At 42.3% G+C, this 20,522-nt stretch overlaps 1 protein-coding gene across 1 annotated transcript; it reads right to left on the reverse strand.

Moving 5' to 3' along the window:
- Nucleotides 1–137: 137 nt before the first annotated feature.
- LOC146220800 (uncharacterized) lies at nt 138–6,561 on the reverse strand. The gene is given in 2 exon segments (XM_084693218.1): nt 138–6,100; nt 6,415–6,561. Coding segments are annotated over 2 exon segments (1,371 nt in total). The 3' UTR covers nt 138–4,876.
- Between the last annotated feature and the right edge of the window lie 13,961 nt (nt 6,562–20,522).

Consider the following 20,522-nt stretch of genomic DNA (forward strand, 5'->3'; position numbering starts at 1 on the left):
AGAAAAACACTGGTTGTGTGTGTGCTTGCGTGCTTGTGTGAATATGTTATGCTTAACACAACGAAATGTTTATGCTGTTTTATTTTCTTCTATTTTGTTTTAACAAACCAGTGTAAAGACTTTAGCGTGAAGTCAGGTAGGGGCTATCAGCAGGCTGAGGGAGACACCCACAGACTGAGGAGAGATCACCCAGTCTAAACTGCTGCTCTAAGAGATGCAGCACTCTAGTGTACTACCTAGGACAGATACACTAGGATTAGCCCCGACACTGAAGCCAGTTCCCAGGACCTTGAGCTCCACTTTGTCCAGTCCGATGTGCGCTCCAGTGTCCACTCACAGGCCCACCGTGGCCTTCAGGGGTCCTGCAGAGGCTGAAGCACTGGCCACCTCTGCCCTGGCCATGGCCCCAGCACCAATGGCCGTATACCCCACACCAGCTCTGGCATTCGGGCCATTGGCCTCTGCATCACACACACCATACTCTGCCCTGGCTTTGCCAACTCCAGCCTGAGCACTGACCCCTCCACGAGGTACGCGATTTCCTGTCTCATTCTTCAAATCCAGATTGATAGGAGCCTGCCGAAGCGTAGGTTGTCTTGGTGTAGGCATTTCCTGGACGGTCAAAGTTGTCAATCATGTCCAGCAAGCCATCGGCAGTGACAGCGACCTTTCCTGTATTTATTCAACAACATTAAACAAAAGACAGTGTTTGGAAATATTTAGTTATTGATCTCTTAAGCATGGGTAGGGTACCCCTTACTAAAATAATGTTTAGGAAGTTTCAAGCTTGTTGTGTTTTGCCTACCTTTTATTTCAGACATTGGACAAGGAAGTGAGAGGATAGGAGTAGTGGGTTTGTTGTTCCTGTTCAATAATAGATTATTTTAAACAAATATATTTTATGATTTTATCATACGTGTTTAACGTATAGTGGTTTATATAATAAATGGCCACTATTAATCTACCACAGATGAGATAAACCTCAGTAGGTCTGTTTGTAAGAATATGTATATATATATATGTATATGGATATGTATATGGATATATACAATTATGTTAACAAAATTAGTAAATATAATTGGTATATTCCATACAATTTGAACCAAGCTTTGCTATACATATTTCAGATCTTTATATGGTAAATAACATAGGATTCCATGTTAAAACAGGACTAACATTGTATAACCAAAATGGAAGTCTAACTGGGTAACTGGCTGTACAGTAACTACTTTTCAGTCATGACTCAAATTGATTTAATCAGGTCTTGCATTTGATTAGTCTTGTGGTTCTATCTAGTTTGTAGAAACAAATAAAAAAATATTTCAAAAATCCTATAGTAACTACAGCTGTATGGTAACTAACTGTAATCAGAATAATTACTATAGCTATACAGTAACTTTAGGCTGCATAGGTAAACTGTGTATTGTATTCATATAGAACACACCTGTAAATATATTCCATCCATTTTGTCTTACCTGCTGTTGTGAAGAGACTTGTATGTTGAAGGTCATTGGGATGTTTGTTTTTAGGGAGTTGTATTCTTAGATTTATACAGTTTTTGGGTTAGTATTTTTTTTAATTATTAATTGTGGGTTGGATTAAGATACATTGGTGGTACATTGAGTCATGTACATATCTATATTGCAGTTAATCATTGAGGTTAGTGTTTGGTTTCAGTTTGTGCTTCTCACTAGGGTTGAGGTTTCAAAACACATTCTTGTACTTAACCAGTGGTGTATCAAGTACCCAAAAGCCATACTTGAGTAAAAGTAAAGATACCTTACTGGAAAATGACTCAAGTAAAAGTAACCTTTTAGAATACTACTTGCATTAAAGTCTTAAAATATCTGATCTTTACTGTAATTATACCATGGTTTGGGTGAATACTCGTATACTTTTGTGAAAATCATAATATTGATTTGGGGAAAGTGACATGGCTGGTTATCCAGCAAATCTCCTTAACAAACATACTTTAAAATTATATTTACTGTTTGCAACCGTACTTGTATTTATTGATGATGTTACTGCTGACAAAAGCAGCAGGATGAATTCTGAAATGTTTCGGGCAATATGATCTGCTCATATTCAGCCAAACGCTTCAGAACTCATTGGACGGCACTTCACAGTGCAGATGGACAATGACCCAAAGCATACTGCGAAAGCAACCAAATAGTTTTTTTAAGGCAAATAAGTGGATGTTCTGCAATGGCCAAGTCAATCATCTGACCTGAATCTAATTGGGCATGCATTTCACTTGCTGAAGAGAAGACTGAAGGGAAAATGCCCCGAGAACAAGCAGGAAGTGAAGACAGTTACAGTAGAGGCCTGGCAGAGCATCACCAGGGACGAAACCCAGCGTCTGGCGATGTCTAGGGGTTACAGACTTCAGGCTGTCATTAACTGCAAAGGATTTGCAACCAAGTATTAAACGTGACAATTAGATTTAGGATTGTTAGTTTGTCCAATTACTTTTGGTCCTTGCAAAAAGGGGGGGGGGGGGGGGGCACATATACAATTTGTTGTAATTCCTACACCGTTCACCTGATTTGGATGTAAATACCCTCAAATTAAAGCTTAAAGTATGCACTTACAGCACATCTTGATTGTTTCATTTCAAATCCATTGTGGTGTACAGAGCCAAAATGATAATCGGGTTAATGTCCAATTATTTATGGACCTGACTGTATATGTGTCAACAACAGGAATCATTAATGACAATGTTTTGTTCTATGTGGTGAGATAAAGGAAACTCTAAAGGCCCTAACACCTTTACTCTACTTTGCAAAAAGGTTTTTCCACCCGTGTCAGATCTCACACAGGTAGAGATAATAATTCTACCATCGGAGTGAAATGCAGCCATGCTTGTCAGATATCCTTTCCAGGAAAGAGTTAAAGGTTCACAGTGTCTACACAGGAAAGGCTATATAACTTACATGAACAAACCTACCAAGGACAACCATCCTAAATGACTAAGGTGTAACTGACTAAATATGTTGTAAAAGGTGTGCTATAGCAGTTTTTCCTTGGCAAATTCAAAAATGCCTAAGATAAGAACATCAGTTAAATACTTGAATCATGTCCACGTCAACTGAAAGTGGAGTGATGACTTAGACATGATGATCCTGACTGCCTTAGGATTCACACTTTAAAAACTGAAACACGTGATGTAAGGATGAAATCTCTTAACAGGTAGACCGGACAGAGGCACGACAATTAGAAAAAGGTTGGCTCGGTTTTATTAGCAACGACGTCGGATCATGTCACCCATCCACAACAGAGTGGCTAGCATGAGTGAGAAACATGTGGACATTATATACATGAGCTGGACAGTACAGATATAGTAACCACCAAAACATGTCCTTAAACGTACACATTCCATGACTTATTGCACAGGGAAAACAACACACAGGTGGTTTGGTCATCACTCATTGTTTGTACCATTTTCTGCATGTTGCTCTTTCCAAAGGTGAAAGTGCACATTCCTCTATGTGTATTGTCATAGACCCACTGTATGACCTCTTGACCACAGCAAGAGACAACCTCACATGTGTATAGAAAATCTGTTTATCATGTGAACACACAAAAATGCAGTTGGTATACCTACGCACTCAAATTTACTTTGTATTCATTTAGCACTTAGGCGGCCTTAGGGTCACAATGACCGAAGGTTCATAACGACCCATCTTTGTGCTGCGACAACTTTACCCAATACAAAAACAAATAAAAAAGCATTTTCTTTTAACTTTTTGCGCTGTGGGGGAGAGAGCCCGACAGTCAGAAGAAAATGCTTCACTTTATTTTTGTATGAGGTAAAGTTGTCGGAACATGTGTGGGGGTCACAATGACTCAAGGGTCAATGACCCGAAGATAACACAAGGGTTAAAGAATAACTTTATTTAATGAATAACTTTATTTCACCCATTAAAAGAAAAGCGAACAGAATTTTGCGGACTCATCTGAAAAGAGAAAGCTATTCTGCTCATTTATGACTAGATTTGATGGACTGCATACAAATTTCAAGAACTTTCACTTTTGTTTACATTTTCTGGAAGTTAACTTCCAGTAAACATCTTTGAATAAATATAGTGGAATATCACACCACAGGTGTAATACAGTCGGGAAAGGCTATATAACTTACATGAACAAACCTGCCAAGCAAAAGCATCTCTGGCTGATTTTCCATTACTGAAAACGTTCACAACAGGACCTGAGGAATTAAAGCTGCATTGTCCTGTAATGGGATCTTTACAAAGTAGAAGATAAACATGAACTGTGTAGAAGTGCACGTCCCCATGACCTCACTACCATTCTGCAGATGTTGATAACTGGGTTGTAAAAGGTGTGCTGGAGCAGTTTTTCCTTGGCAAGTTCAAATACGTCTAAGATAAAAACATCAATCAAATACCTGAATCATGTCCACGTCAACTGAAAGGGGAGTAATTACATGATCAGTGCCGCCGCTCCCATAACGCGCACTACGCGCAGGGCACCAAGTTTTGGTTATCCCTAGGTGTCCAGACCAAGCAGGGTCATGAGCCAGGGACAGCACCTGCTGTCGTAACGGGGTAGGAACAACCACTTGCCTGACTGTATCCCAGTCCTGACCTGTTCTATGCGCGGCCCATCTACGTAGTAACACACCCGCGTCTACGAAGTACGAAGCATCCCTATGTTCTGTTTCAGGGGAGACAACTGCGTCGAAAGACTTGCGAAGGCTAAGGTCTTCTTTTTGCCATTTAATCAGCTTGTCTGGGGTGATTGACAACTGGGTGTCGTGCAACAGGGGTGCGAATCCACATTCCACACCCGTTTGTTGCACCGGAGAAGACTGTACCTGCGACACTGAAGGTGTCTTTAGGGCTGGCTCAACAAAAAACTAATCGGACAAGTCCACCACGTCTCTCAGCTTACGAGACTGTGCCCTTGTAAGGACACAGGCCAGGAAAACATGGGGAAAAGCTCGAATCATTTTGTTGTCAGCTGTTTCGGGCTTTGGGCTGTCTACAACCTCCAACACTGGAGACACGTTACCGCCTGCAATATCGTTCCCCAGCAACAGGGCGACTCCTTCCACCGGCAACTGAGGCACCACACCAACTCGGAAACGTCCCGACACCACGTCTGACACTAAATGGACCCAGTGTAACGGAACAGACACCGTTTTCATTTCAAAACCCTGTAGGAGGACATGCGAGCCACAGAACGTTTCAGCAGACCAGGGCAAAACGTCTGCAAGTATGACTGACTGCGCCGCACCAGTATCGCGCAGGATTCGTATTTGCTTACCATGATGTAGACCCTCCGCAAGCGAAACGCTTCCGCTAGACACAAACGGAGCGTACAGAACATCAGGCCTTGACATTTCTGCAGGTCGGACCAACCCGACGCTTTTCCTACCAGAGTGGGGTGAGGACTGCCTCATACCCCTCAAAACTGAACAATCCGAAATCACATGGCCTACTTTGTGACAGTAATAGCACTCCCGTTTTGCAGGTGGGGGTTTACCTTCACTGGGGCCGTAATGTGCACGGGAAGCTGTTGGGGTTACCACACGGCCCTCCATCCTAGACCCACCAAACACCGTTTTATGGGTTAGTGAATATTCATCAGCCAAAACGGCTGCCTGGGTTAAGGTCGCCACCTTTTGTTCATTCAAGTACACTACGATTCGATCAGGCAAGTGGTTCTTGAACTCCTCAAGTAGAGCCAACTCCCTGAGATCCCCAAACGTATTGGCTTTACTGGATGAACACCAGCGGTCGAATAGAGACTCTTTATCTCTAGCGAACTCTACATACGAGCGGTTTGATGGTTTATTGAAGGTCCTGAACCGTTGCCCATAGGCTTCGGGGACCAGCTCATATGTACGCAACACAGTTGCTTTAACTATGTCGTACTGCAAACTGTCTTCCAGGGAGAGCGCAGCTACTACTTCCTGGGCCTTCCCTGACAGCTTGCATTGCAGGAGAAAAGGCCAAACATCCCTTGGCCAACGGAGCGCGGCAGCCACACGCTCAAAAGCAAAGAAGTAGCTATCTACTTCAGCCTCTCAAAAGGGCGGCACCAGTGCAATGTTTTTGCTTACCTCGAACTGGGCCGTCTGACTTGGTGAGGGGGCCCCATTGACACCTGCCTCTAGCTCTAGCTGCTTTACCTAACCCTCGCCTCTACGTCGGCATCTATCCTTCATTTCTGTAACTCAAACTTGAACAGTCTGGCCTGCTCTCCCTCTTTCCGCTCAACCTCCAGTCTTGCCATTCTCATCCTGAGCCTAGCCGTAACAGAAGCCGGAGAGGCACCAGTGCAGCCTGCAGAGGACGCCCGGTCCGAAGAAAGCCCACGTGTCTGGCTACCCTCCTACTCTTCTTTCTCGCGAGTGACCAACACCCCCTTCTCCACCAAGCCATGCCCTACCGAGGCCAGGAGCTCAGCCTTACGGGCTGCCTTCGTGACCGTAAGGCCATAGTGGTCGGCTATGGTATGAAGGTCCTCTACACGCAACGCCTCCAGCCGAGCTACAGAGAGCTCCTCAATAAAACCGGACACGGCCGAGGTAGCCATACCACACACAAAGTTAACAAAGCTGCAAAGCCAACAACAAAACACGGCACAGACTGACAAAAAACCCCAGGCTCACAACCACGCCAAACACACCCCAATCACCAGAACCCACAGGGACTCAGCACAGCGGGGCTGTGGATCGCTTGGATCCCAGACGAGCCCCCAATCTGTTACAAACGCCTCCCGTAAGAGGGAACGCAACGCCCCGCTGCGCACAAGAACCCCAGGACTGGACAAAATCGGGATACGGAGTCGTGGTGCAAAACAAGGCTGACAGTTGTTTAACAGTGTTTTATTCACTGTTAGATAAACGTGCAGGGGAAAAGGGGCTGGGCACGACCAAAACAAAGAAAGCAAAATAATAATCTCTATCCCTACCTTATCACAATGATCCCCTAACTAGCACCGTAATCCTGGCGCTCTACCCAAAATACAAGGGTTGGTCAGCCCAGGTCTTACCTAGTGTATATAGACAATACGGTTATCCTGTAACTGCGGGTGGTGTAAGCCCCGGGGCCTCTTGCCTAAAGCACGTGGCTTTCCCCTTTCCCCCTGGAAACAAAAACAGAAGGGTGTTATCCCAAACAATAATTAACAATGGTACCACAGATATAAATAATTGTACAGACCCCCAAATGTCAGAAACACAACAGCACACAGAACAGAGACAGCAGTCAGCCAAGCCTCCTTCGCTGGTCAACCACTGGGGCTTATGTGAGGGACAGCACAGGTGCAGCCACTGACGAGGGGGGGGGGGGGGGGGGGGGGGGGAGGAGCGGAGTCCTAATTAGGGACTTCGACCTATCAGCCGCTGCCTCCAAAACCATCCTGCCCGGGATGACAAACCTGAAGGAAAAAGAGTCCCCACAGACACACACACAAACCACAAACAAGACATACGGACACAGAACCACATGGAGCACTGGGGACGTAACACCGTGCAATCGAACGTAAATCCCAATACAAGCAACTCAATCGCTACCAAGACAAAACGTTTGACACCTAGGTTGTCTATGTAGTCCAAATATTAACAAAGTTTTAGGGGGGCAAAAAGAATAATAACTAGAAAAGGCTGTTCCTGCGAAACAACAGTGAGAATGCTGAAAACCTGAAGGGGATAGCTGACCATGCTAAAAAAAACAGAAAATTGTGAATTTTTTTTGAAAGTTATAAGCTGAAGCTTCAAAGCTCCCGAAAGGTATTTTAAATAGGGGCTGGAGCTGGACGAAGGCATACAACTACCGAAAAGTGAAAAAAATCTGAAAGAAGAGAAACGATGCATACAAATGTGAAAATTGCAAGATGAAGGAAGAAAAATGCAAAACAAAAAGGGGAAAATTTCAGAAAGATGAGCTGCAGGAAAATTTGAACATTTAGCAGAAAAACAGTTCCTGAAGTCTGGGTTGAACGAATTTGAAGGTAAAAGGACAACACTGGAATGACTTGAACTTGCTGAAAAAACGTAGCAACCGTTGGTCATTGGCAACATTTCTAACCTACAATCTAGGTTTCAGGTTCAAGACGGAGAAACTAATCATGCGTGCCTGCACACCCAGTCCTGTTCAGACACTTAATTTAAGATGACATCAAAATAATAATTCATAGTGCAGGGTTGCCGATGTTGTCCCTGGTGAGTTTTTTATATGTAAATAACAAGATCATGCTACATCAAACCAGCGGATCATTTCTTTCAAGTGTGTCAAAATGGTATGTATTAACACTGTAGGCTTGAATAATAACCGAAGGCGTGAACCCAGAGAGAGAATGCAATGGAAGATTTCCTACATAAGTAGATCTACAACTTTAAATTGAAAACGGAGAAGATATTTAGAGTAAAAACAAGTTACTTTACATCTGTGTTCAATATCATCAATTCAAAGTAAAAACTTTCCAGTAACGAAGCGTTTGTTCGTAGGATTAACGCCAGCTGCAGCAAACACTTACCCCAACCCTGGGATTGGCTGTTCGTGACGGTGAGCTATGACAGTCGAGCCTCGATGTTTGCAGATTTCTGTAAAACTTGATAACATAAAAACGATCTAGCTAGATTATTTACACTTTAAGCTCAATGTATATACCTTGTTTGGCCAATTTGGTCGATTGTGGGAAAAAAGTCGAACCGCTATTAGCCTATATAGAGAGAGCCATCACGCTAGCTCGATTATGAGAAATGTAACTAGAATCCACACCTCAAACAAGTTAACCTAGACGCAAAACTGTACGTCCAATCCAAAAAATAAGGATATATTCCGAGACCCAAGACTCTGCCGAAACCATTGATATCCTTTATGTGTCTGTGCGGTCAGAAATACAACTCTTTTGGCAATTTCCAAAACGTCACCCAATTCTGCAATCATGGTGCGTGTCTGTTTGGTTGCCACGGTGATGGCGCAGCTGTGATCGCTACAAGCTGGGCAGAGAGAATCACAAATTTAGCTGGAATTGACACCTCAAACAAGTTAACTTAGACGCAAAACTATACGTCCAATCCAAAAAAGTAGGATATTTTCCGAGATCCAAGACTCTCCCAAAACCAGACATGTCCTTTATATGTCTGTGCGGTCAGATGTACGACTCTACCGCCAGTTTAAAAACACGTTCACTTTCTAAATTCTCTGACGCATTTTACCCACCTCTCCATTGAAGTTAGTGAGAGAATTTGAAAGGCTGCTCTCGCTTCAAGGCTCAAAGCTGAAAATCTGTAAATGTGAGCTCTTTAGTAGTTACATTGGCTGAAAGAGGACAAGTCTTCCTACATTTTAAGGTATAACTTGTTTCTACTTGTTTCAACTAACTATATGAATGTCAGAGGAATTTGTCAATTTAGTTCAATATCAGAAAAAGAGCAGCCACTCTGCTGGCTGCTCAACCATAACAATCAAGAAGGAGCTAAATTTGTCATGTATTCAAAATTGGCTGAATATTTGAAAAAGCTGAATCATTTGGGAATAGCTGAATGTCTTGTGAACATTTTAAAGTTTGAATGGTGTCTCTACATTTAAACATTTTGATGGGATAGATAGGATCTAAACCACTGAAGTGAAGTACCAGAAATCCCAACATAGTTCTCCATATGTTCCAGGAGAATCTCATGATCCACAGTGTCAAATGCTGCACTTAGGTCTAGAAGAACCAGAACAGAGATAGAGCCCGCGTCAGAGGCTAATAATAGATAATTGACTACCTTAGCTAATGCAGTTTCAGTGCTGTGGTGAAGACGAAATCCAGACTGGAGAGGTTCATAAAGCTGATTTGAGGAGAGCTGCTCAGTGAGCGGTTGTGCCACAGCTTTTTCAAACATTTTGGATAGAAATGGCAAATTTGAAATTGGCCTGTAGTTGCTAAGACAACCTGGATCCAGGTTTTTTCTTTTTTAAGAAGGGGCTTAAAAATAGCTTGTTTGAAATCGTCAGGGACTTGTCCAGTTACAATAGATTAATTAATAATACTAAGCATGGGTTGTCCAATAATAGGGAGAAGTTCCCTACAAAGTTTGGCAGGGAGGGGATCGAGAAGGCAGCTAATGGGTTTCGAGGAATCTACCAGCTCGATGAACGCTTCCATAGAAATAGGGTTAAGAGTGAGAGCCAAAACATGCAGCATGCTGGGTATAGAGTCAAATTCAGTGTTGATGGCCACTCCTCCAGGACTAGTCTGTAGTTTGTCCCTTATTGCATAGATTTTTTGGTCAAAAAAATCAAAGACATCATTGGGAGAGAGATCTGAACTAACACAGAGTACTTTTCTTAGTGAGTTTTGCAACAGTATCAAATAGGAACTTTGTGTTGTGTTTGTTCTTACTAATCAATTTAGAGAAATATTCTGATCTGGACCTGATGAGGACTTGCTTGTACTCCATTTGGCTGTCCTTCCAGGCCAGGCGGAAAACCTCCAATTTAGTGGTACGCCACTTATGCTCTAATTTTCTAGTGGACCTCTTGAGAGTGCGGGTTTCCTCTGAATACCATGGAGCCATTTTCTTGTCTTTTCTTTTCCTTGGTTTGAGTGGGGCAACAGAATGTAGGGATAGCTGAAGAACCAAATTCAGATCCCTTGTTTTAGCATTTACTTATTTATTTGGGACGTCCAGTGCTTCTAGTGCAGCGGGTAGAATACTAGCCAGTTCCATAGCTGTGTTTGGGGTTATGCAGCGGCTAGTAGAAATATTCTGGGTGCCTCCAAGGCTCTGGTAGAGATCCATTTTAAAGGTAACCAGGCAGTGGTCTGATAATATAGGATTGTGGGGGTGGACAATGATGTCACTAATCTTGATTCCCCGCGTGAGAACTAAATCCAATGTATGCGAGTGAAGATGGGTAGGTTTAGAAACCACCTGAGTGAGACCTGTGGAATCCATTAGAGCAGTAAAGGCCTTACTTAGAGGATATTTTGGGTCATCCACATGAATGTTAAAATCACCCATAATTAAGATATTATCAGTATATGTCACAAGATCAGCACTAAAATCTGCAAATTCCTCTAGGAAGAGGGAATACGGGCCAGGGGGCCGGTATAGAGTAACTAAATAAAATGAGGGAGGGGTTGGCAATAGTAGAAGAATTGGTCCTTTTTAAAGTAGTTGGTGGTTTCATGCAAATTATCTCAAATGATTTAAAGGTATTTACAGATTTCAGGTTAAGGTCGAAGCTGGCTTTATTTATCATAGCAACACCGCCTCCTTTTTTTGAGACACGAGGGATGTGTGAATACGCAAAATCCGGAGGCGATGCGTCATTCAGGGAGGAATATTCTTCAGGTTTTAACCAGGTTTTGGTGAGTCCAATCAGGTCCAGGCTGCATTCAGACATCATCAGATCATTAATCAAAACGGCCTTTGGGGATAGAGATCTGATGTTTAGGAGCCCAACATTCCAGTATGGGTTTTTGGCAGCTTTAGACATAGATAATCCTTCTGAAAAGGTGGCACTGTTATCAGAAAACTTAGTAGGAAGAGCAACGGGGGAGCAAGGCTGAATACATATTAAATTGGTATATTTCCTAATAATTGAGGGCCCAAATTTGGAAAAATGACGGGAGACAGACACAGTCTCAATGGGAGAAACAACATCAGCAGCCACACTGGCTACACTACAAGCTGAGCTATCGGGCCCCCAACAGCTCACAACATGCCTATCAACATACCTATCAGACTCTTTAAGAGACTGTGGCCCGGCTTGTTCTAGTGAGTGTCAGGCATGCTTTAAAAATAACTTGATCGACTATACACAATAAAGGCAAATTGCTTCACACAGTGACAAGTGGTCGTGATCACTTTTGAGGAGTTTAGCTCTACCTTTGATAGATGAAGCGCAAACAGTGACGTGCAGTCAGGGTTGGCAAGCCAGAATTGCCAAAATTCAAAAGTAAAAATGTTTATTAAATAATTGTATTTAATAAACTTGTATTTTTACTGATTATTCTTGTGATTTATATATGCAATGTGTATGTTATTCCAATTGTTTAGACGTTACAATGACAAATTTAGCCGTAACGCATAATCAAATACAACAAAATGGTAGAATAAGCAGTGCTTTTACTGTCCATTCATTGCGGACGACAACGAAAAACTCATGTTGCGCATGCGCACTTCGATCCTGTATTCTTTAACATGTTAGTCGAAAAGCACAACTCTGCTGTGCCTTTGCACGTAAATATGTTATGCCAGTAATCATCTACATTACGTATCAAAAATGGACCAATTAAAATCTAGATATTACTGGACATTTGCGTAGCTGACGTCATTACACCAGCTAAGCGTAATCCCCACAAAATTCAAAGTAAAAATGATGGCAGCAGTATCTCCCCATATCGTAGAACTAATACAAATTTTAAAGCTCGATTTTAATGGCAAAAAATGAGTTGCTAGCAAGAGGGAGACCTATGCCAACCTTGCCTGAACTACACCAGCAAAAGGGACCAAAAATTGTCTGCTCGTTTCAAAGGGACTGGTATGACAAAAAAGATTGGCTATGTGGCTGTGCTAGCAGTCAGCGGCGGATGGATTTTATCTTCAAATAATCTACCGATTGGTGAGTCAGAAACTATTTTGGGTTTAATTTGAATTGGTTGAATTAATGCCAACTGCAAGCCATTTGCCTTCATATTCAATTGAGCCTGTGTGTGTTCTAATTGTTGCTGACTGACAAACATAATTGGCCGCTGTGCAAAAATTAAGGATAAAGATGGTTGCATTCTGATGCTGGACATTGGTGTGTCACTGCACGTCACTGAGCGCAAACGTTAGCTGCTCTGCTGCATGCTTGAACGCATGACGTTCCAGTAACTTCATTCCATGCTGTGTGTTCAAATACTTCTTCATATTTGTAGTATTTCCTTCCTTCGATGAAATATACTTTTTACACGCGTAACAAGTGGCGTTGTTGTCATTTTGTCGTGTGAAATACAACCAAACTTTAGAAAGCTTCTGCCTAGTTGCCATGTTTGCTGCAGTCTGAACGAACTATAAAAGTTTGCGCATGCGCAACGCCACAGAGAACCGTTAGCAGAATCGTTGTATCATTTGGCTGACGATTCCAAGGAATTGGTCCACTGGGAACCGGTTCTCGATACCCATCCCTAGTGAGGATTGCCATGACTATATACAGCTAGACTAAATGTAGCTAGCGACTGCGCTGTACTTGGCTTCCTTTGCAATGCCTTACAGTCTCGCTAAACAGAAAACCAGTGACATGGCAGGCTTGTTAGCTTTGAACCTCTTACGTTGCCCTTGCCAGGACACCAATTTATCCTAGTGAGCTATTCTCTGTGCTGGAAATTACTGTATTTAGTTACTGTGTAAAAATATAAGCAGTTTTTTAACTGGCAAGCGGTTGTCAGATTTAGCCCAAGTTTAAACAGAAATTCAGTCCTATTTTGACATGTCAAGGTGATAGTCGTCTGAAGATAATCTATGCCAAATTTGGTGAAAATTAGATACATTTTGAACAGGAATAGGGAAAAAGCGTTTTATAAAACGTAAAATGGCAGCCGCATCAATTTATCTGGTATCACAAGTTAACATGCGTCAGACACGGGATTGCCCCGTAGTCGTTAGATGACACAACCTTTTGTGGTCCTCTTTGGAACAGGGACCCGAACACCTGTACCAGGTTTGATGTCAATTCAGCAAATATTTCCTGAGATATTACATTTACATTTAGTCATTTAGCAGAGGCTCTTATCCAGAGCGACTTACAGTAAGTACAGGGACATTCCCCCGAGGCAAGTAGAGTGAAGTACCTTGCCCAAGGACACAATGTCATTTGACACGACCGGGAATCGATCCGGCAACCTTCTGATTACTAGCCCGATTCCCTAACCATCTCACTTCCTGTCTTGGCGGCTTCATCGCCGACTTTGATCAACTTTACCGGAAAAACTGTTTTGAAAATCAAAAACCATGTGAAAACGTTTGTGAGGCTTGATCTGAAGATAATTGGTGAAACATTTTTGCTTATTGCAGCTCCACCTAGAGGTGAAATCGCATGACCTATTGGACCTCTTTTGAACAGGTTCCCTAGTCCTTATATAAGTTTAGTGTCAATGCAGTAAAGAGGTGCTGAGATATTACCTCACTTCTTTTATGGTGGCTTGGTTGACAACTTTGATTGGCTGTTCCAGTCAAAAGTTTTAGAAAATCAAAAAAACATGATGTCTTTTGTGAGGCTTGGTCTGAAGAGGATATGTGCCAAATTTGGTGAAGATTGGACACATTTTATAGGAGGGGTAGCAAATAAATGTAAATCATTCCATCAAAATGGCGGCCACATCAATTTAATTGGCTGTAACTAACAAACAATTTTGAAAATCAAAAATCCATATTGTACTGTCCTCCTTAAAGGTGACATGACATGCTGTTTTTGGATGCTTTTATATAGGCCTTAGTTGTCCCTTAATACTGTATCTGAAGTCTCTTTCCCGAAATTCAGCCATGGTGCAGAATTATAGCCACTACAAGTAGTCCCACAATCAGCTTTCCTCAGAACGCGCTGTTTGCAGAGGTGCACACTCAGTCATTTCAATGTGGAGAAAGGCCGATATCGCGAGCCATAACACCAACAGCAGAACGGTTATCCAAATAACAAAGAAGTGTACAACACTCGCGTTACAGCGTTTGTATTCACACACACACTTGATGCCATTTATCTTTACGTTAGCAACAATAACTCAGCTGTTAGCTGCTGAGCTAATGTTACAACCACATTCTAAGGGTAGCAAGCTAGGTAACCATATACAGTAAAGCAACAAAATGATATAGCGTTAGTTTACTTACTTGTCCAAGGTTTGTAGCTTGACCAAGGAGATTTAGTAATGATCCAGAATTTAATTTCAGCAAGGCCAGCTTTGTGTTGGCTCAAGTTGAGGAAATGTTTGGCGCAGACATACAACACTTTGGGAAGTTGTGTCGGCGCATTTCCAGCGAAAATACAATTAAGATACGGGTTGTGCAGAGGCTCGGATGAAGGAACAAAAAAAAAGATGTGTGCTTGCATTTGTATATCCAAGCACTGAGCAACTGTTATGCTTCGTTTGTTTGCTCGCCATGATGTCTCTCCAGGAAAAACAGATATCGTACTCGCCCTTGCACGGTGGTAGCTCAGGTTCTCATGGGCGGGCCAGATGATCTGGTCGGGCAAAGCAGAGAGAGGGGAGGTAACCTTCCCCCTATCTACGTCACTAGGGGGAGATTTTCATACAGCGCAATTGAGCTTTCATTTTGTCAAAGGCGGAGAAGAACACGCAGGGCTTGGTTTACACTTCTAGCCACTGGGGGACCAAAGGCAGGCTAGGGGAACTCATATTAATGTTAAACAACCTCATAAAATGAAGTTTTCATGTCATGTCACCTTCAAGGTGTTTCTAACCCGAATTAGACAGCCAGCCAAACTCCTATCATCACGACACTGGAGTCAGGAATTAGCCTTCTAGCTCCAGATTTATTTCGAAAATGACAAAGGAGTGAAACTGTAAAAAATACAGAATACAATAAAAATGTGGGTTGTATATAAGCAAACAAAACAGCACAGAAAAGCGACTTAGAATAACACAATGCTCACAAGCAATGCTTACGCACGGAAGAACAACAACACTTCAGAACTCAACAGTATGTTATGTGAGGCGAATTTCTAACAAACTAAATAGCTGCCTGGTAAATAAACCGCTGGCCAGCAGGGGGTGCTAAAACACATGCATCTTACATTTAAAGGTAAGACAGAACACGTGATAACTTTTTTGAGGCTTGGTCTGAAGATCATCTGTGGCAATTTTGAAGAAGATTCAACAAAAATTGGAGTAGTTACAAAAAAACGCTTTTCCTTAACATTCAAAATGGTGGATAATCTATATAACTGGGTATGACGTCATACAGTGCGTTAGACTCGTCTTGATCCAGGGAATACAACAATACCTCATTTTCGAAAATGAGACGTGGTTCAAAAGTAACAAGTGTAAACACACCTTCAACTTTTACCGATTGGTGGCGCTAGAGGGTTTGAAATGGAGACATGAAACTTGGTGAAATTGATGAGGGGACTGGCCCCAAAGAGTATGGCAATTTTCACAACTTCTGACAATACGGTTCAAGGGGCTGCCATAGACTCCCATGGCAAAAGAAGATGTATAATAATAATAACTAGAGAGGGTACAATTTCTGGGGAAATTGTTGGGTGTGCTTGCTTGCTTCAGTTGCAGGTGGGTCCGTTTTCCCTTCTAGTGATATTTTCAAGCATTTAGCCTACTCATATTGCATAATTCATTAAAAACACCCGTTGAAACAAGCTACTGTAACAACGTTGTCACTGGCAGTATTTCAGATGGAATTGCGATTCAAATAGTACCGTCTGCTAACTGAAAATAAGCCCCCCAAAACGTAAATAAGTTGGATATTAATTTAGGGGGACATGGCTAATTCAAAAGCAGTTTCCTTGGGGCAAGCTAGCTGCCGTTGCTATCCACACGCCACTGATTGTTTGAAAGCGCAGGAAATTAGAACGTTTCTTTTGTAAGGGATAATGTATAGGAGACCCGACAGGCCGAGCAGCACCCCGACGCAAAGCAGAGGGGTTTTGTTTTGCCCTGAAGGGGCTTTTTTCCCCGATAATGACTGGCGTGCTATACATTATCCCGCTTATGACACGGCTACTTGCCAACAAAAATTACTTTACACAGTGTGTCTTTTTACAATGTATTTGTTACCATTTGTATTGTTGATCAGCAGTTCGCCAAAGATGTTGAACTTCATAGACGTTTGAACATTATTTAGGCTTCAAATCAGCTGATGTCGCTAAGCAACAGAGTACGCTGGGGTTGAAAAGTTACTAGTGTTACTAGTCTTTCGTAGCACTTGCGGAGTGCTACGAAAGACGTGAATCCGAGGCAAAAAGGCCACTTCCCTTGACACTGGTCAAATATGCATAGCAACGGTCAAATATGAGAAAATTGTTCACCGCAGAACGTTGGGAAGCCCCATTCAAGTGAAAGGAGCATTCTACAGCATTAAGAACAGCCGTGTAATAAGACATAATAAAGTTTAGCTATAGCTGTGGCATTGAAGACAGTACTGTAGCCTATTACTACACACTGCCAGTGGGCGAGCCAAGTCTGTGACTCTGAGGCTAACATCAAAACAAGATGCGGTCTCACTCAAATTAGGGAGGACAAACCCGTTTGAGCGTTTTTCCTGAAATACGTTTTTATTAGTTATTCCTGGGGAAATTATGGAATTAAATGACATATTTACGATATTTGCTAAATGTAGACGTTTTTAAAGGTTTCTAGTTTTACAGCGACTTTGGATGTAAACTTCTTTAACATGTTAGCTGATTAGCCAGTATGAGTGACATATGTATACAGTTACATTAACAAACCTCTTGCTTGTAAAGTATTTTGTCTTAAATACGATGGGAACACATCACATTAACAATTCTAAAATGCTTGACACGCCAAATGTTGTCTTTTTTTGTCAAACGTCCCTGAAGCTCAGATTCCGAGTCGAGTTCCATGAAGCTATTTCGTTGCAGTAAATGGGTGCAGGCACTCATCGGACTTGAACTCAAATATCTCTTAAGTCCCAACTGGAAAATGTTAGCAGTTTCACAGTCCTGTAGAGGAAATTATCCTGAACAGATTGACATCAAGTTAAGGTTGTGGGATTAAAGTTCAGGTTAGCTAAAGACCACTCAGCTAATAACAGACATCTTTCTCCCTGTACATCAACAACTGCACCTCCAGTCAGCCGTCTGTCAAACTCTTGAAGTTTGCGGACGACACCACCCTCATTGGGCTCATCTCTGACGGGGACGAGTCTGACTACAGGTGGGAAGCTGACAACTTGGTGACCTGGTGTAGCTAAAACAACTTAGAGCTCAATGCTCTTCAGACAGTGGAGATGGTTGTGGACTTCAGGAAGAACACAGCCCCACTCACCCCCTTCACTCTGAGTGACTCCCCAGTCAGCACTGTGGAGTCCTTCCGCTTCCTGAGCACCATCCTCTCTCAGGACCTCAAGTGGGAACTGAACATCAGCTCCCTCACCAAAAAAGCACAACAGAGGATGTACTTCCTACGGCAGCTGACGAAATTCAATCTGCCAAAGACAATGATGGTGCACTTCTACACAGCCATCATTGAGTCCATCCTCACCTCTTCTATCACCATCTGGTACGCTGTTGCCACTGCCAAGGACAAGAGCAGACTGCAGCGTATCATCCGCACTGCTGAGAAAGTGATCGGCTGCAATCTGCCTTCCCTTGAGGATCTGCACACCTCGAGGTCCCTGAGGCGAGCGAGGAAGATTGTGGCTGACCCCTCCCACCCTAGACTCTCCCTGTTTCAGCTACTCCCCTCCGGCAGAAGGCTGCGGTCCATCAAGACCAAAACCTCACGCCACAAGAAGAGTTTCTTCCCATAACAAAAATATTCGCAATCGCCATATCTTTAAAACACTGCTGTCCATTTGGATGCAGAATTGACCCTGGTACAAAATTAAGAAAATACTCACCAGACGCAGATCGAGAACACTGTTGTCGACGAGTGTCAACACTTGTCGACAACACTGTTGTTGCTGCCGCAATCGTCAATGGAGGCTGACGGGGCTCTCACGTAGCAAACAAATCAAAGTTTTTACAGCAACCTATGTTAAAATCTCACCACCTGACTGTTTTCACAATGGTCATATCGTCAAAACATTTTCCTCACACTTCCCCCATGTTTTTTCGTGTAAAATTGAACTATAAAATTAGCAACGAAAATACTACTATGACGCTTTCTAGCATGGCTGCCGCCTAAAAAACTAGGTGGTCTCATGGGCAACCTGCACTCGCTCAAATTTCTAAGACTTTCACAACCGAAATCAAAAATCCGAGATTGCAGTTCCACTCGAAATCGCTTTCTCTACAAAGCCAAATGGTTGTGATTTTTTGGGGATGGTATTTTTTACTTTTAATCCAAGCTCCAATTTGCGAGCTAGAAAGTCTATCACGTTGTATCCATGCGTCATTGCTAACATGTGTTGATGTGGTGGTGTAGCTAGCACAGATTGACCTTCATCGACAAAAGGCACTTTGTCGCCACAAAAACGTTGTATCCTCCTAAACTGTGCAATGGAATGTAAATCCCAATATAAGCAACGCAATCTAGACCAAGACGAACATTTTGACACAGGCGTTGTCTATGTAGTCCAAATATTGACTGATCCTTAGGGGGGCAAAAATAACTAGAAAAGGCTGTTCCTGTGAAACAGCAGTGAGAATGCTGTAAACCTGAATGGGGATAGCTGACCATGCAAAAAAAAAAAGCTGGACATTTTTAGAAAGTTATAAGCTGAAGCTTCAAAGCGTCCGAAAGGTATTTTAAATAGGGGCTGGAGCTGGACGAAGGCATAAAACTACAGAAAAGAGAAGAATAATGCAAAACAAAAAGTGAAAAAAATCAGAAAGAAGAGGAACAGTGCATACAAATTTGAAAATTTAGCAGAAGATTATTTGCTGGAGTTTTAAAAGGCCTGAAATGTATGTTATAAAGGACCTGCAGCAAGATGAAGGCAGAAAAGTACAGAAAAGAGAAGAAAAATGCAAAAGTACTGGCAGTTGGAAGGTACTGCTGCGAAAGGTATTTTTGAAAGGACCTGGACCAAGATGAAGGCAGAAAACAGAAGAAAAGAAGAAAAATGCAAAACAAAAAGGGGAACATTTCAGAAAGATGAGCTGCAGAAAACCAGTTGCTGAAGTTTGGGTTGAACACATTTTAAGGTAAAAGGACAACACTGGAATGACTTGAACCTGCTGGAAAAAGGTAGCACCGTTGGTCAATGGCAACAGACTGCCAACATTTCTAACCTAGAATCTAGGTTTCAGGTTCAAGATGGAGGAGAAACTAATCATGCGTGCCTGCACACCCAGTCCTCAGACACTAAATTTAAGATAACATCAAAATAATAATTCAAGGTGCAGGGTTGCCGATGTTGTCGTTTTACTTTTTTTTTTTTTAAGTAAATAATATCATGCTACATCTAACCAGCGGATCATTTCTTGCAAGTGTGTCAAAGTGGTATGTATTAACACCGTAGGCTTACTTAATAACCGAAGGTGTGAAGGTAGAGAGGATGGAATGGAAGATTTCCTACATAAGCTACATCTACTACTTCAAACGGAGAAGATATTTAGAGTAAAGACAAGTTAATTTACATCTGTGTTCAATATCGTCAATTAAAAGTAAAAACTTTCCAGTTACGAAGCGTTTGTTCGTATGATTAACGCAAGGTGCAGCAAACACTTACCCCAGTCCTGGTTTGGCTATTCGTGACGGTCAGCTATGACAGTCGAGCCTCAAGCCTAAAATAAAAACGATCTAGCTAGATTATGTACACTATAAGCTAAATGTACATACCTTGTTTGGCCAATTTGGTCAATTGTGGAAAAAAAAAGTCGAACCGTTTTTAGTTATGGAGAGCCATCGCGCTCGCT

The sequence above is a fragment of the Hypomesus nipponensis genome, chromosome 27 (assembly GCF_054491055.1).
Source record: "Hypomesus nipponensis isolate SF chromosome 27, ASM5449105v1, whole genome shotgun sequence".
Taxonomy (NCBI): Eukaryota; Metazoa; Chordata; class Actinopteri; order Osmeriformes; family Osmeridae; genus Hypomesus; species Hypomesus nipponensis.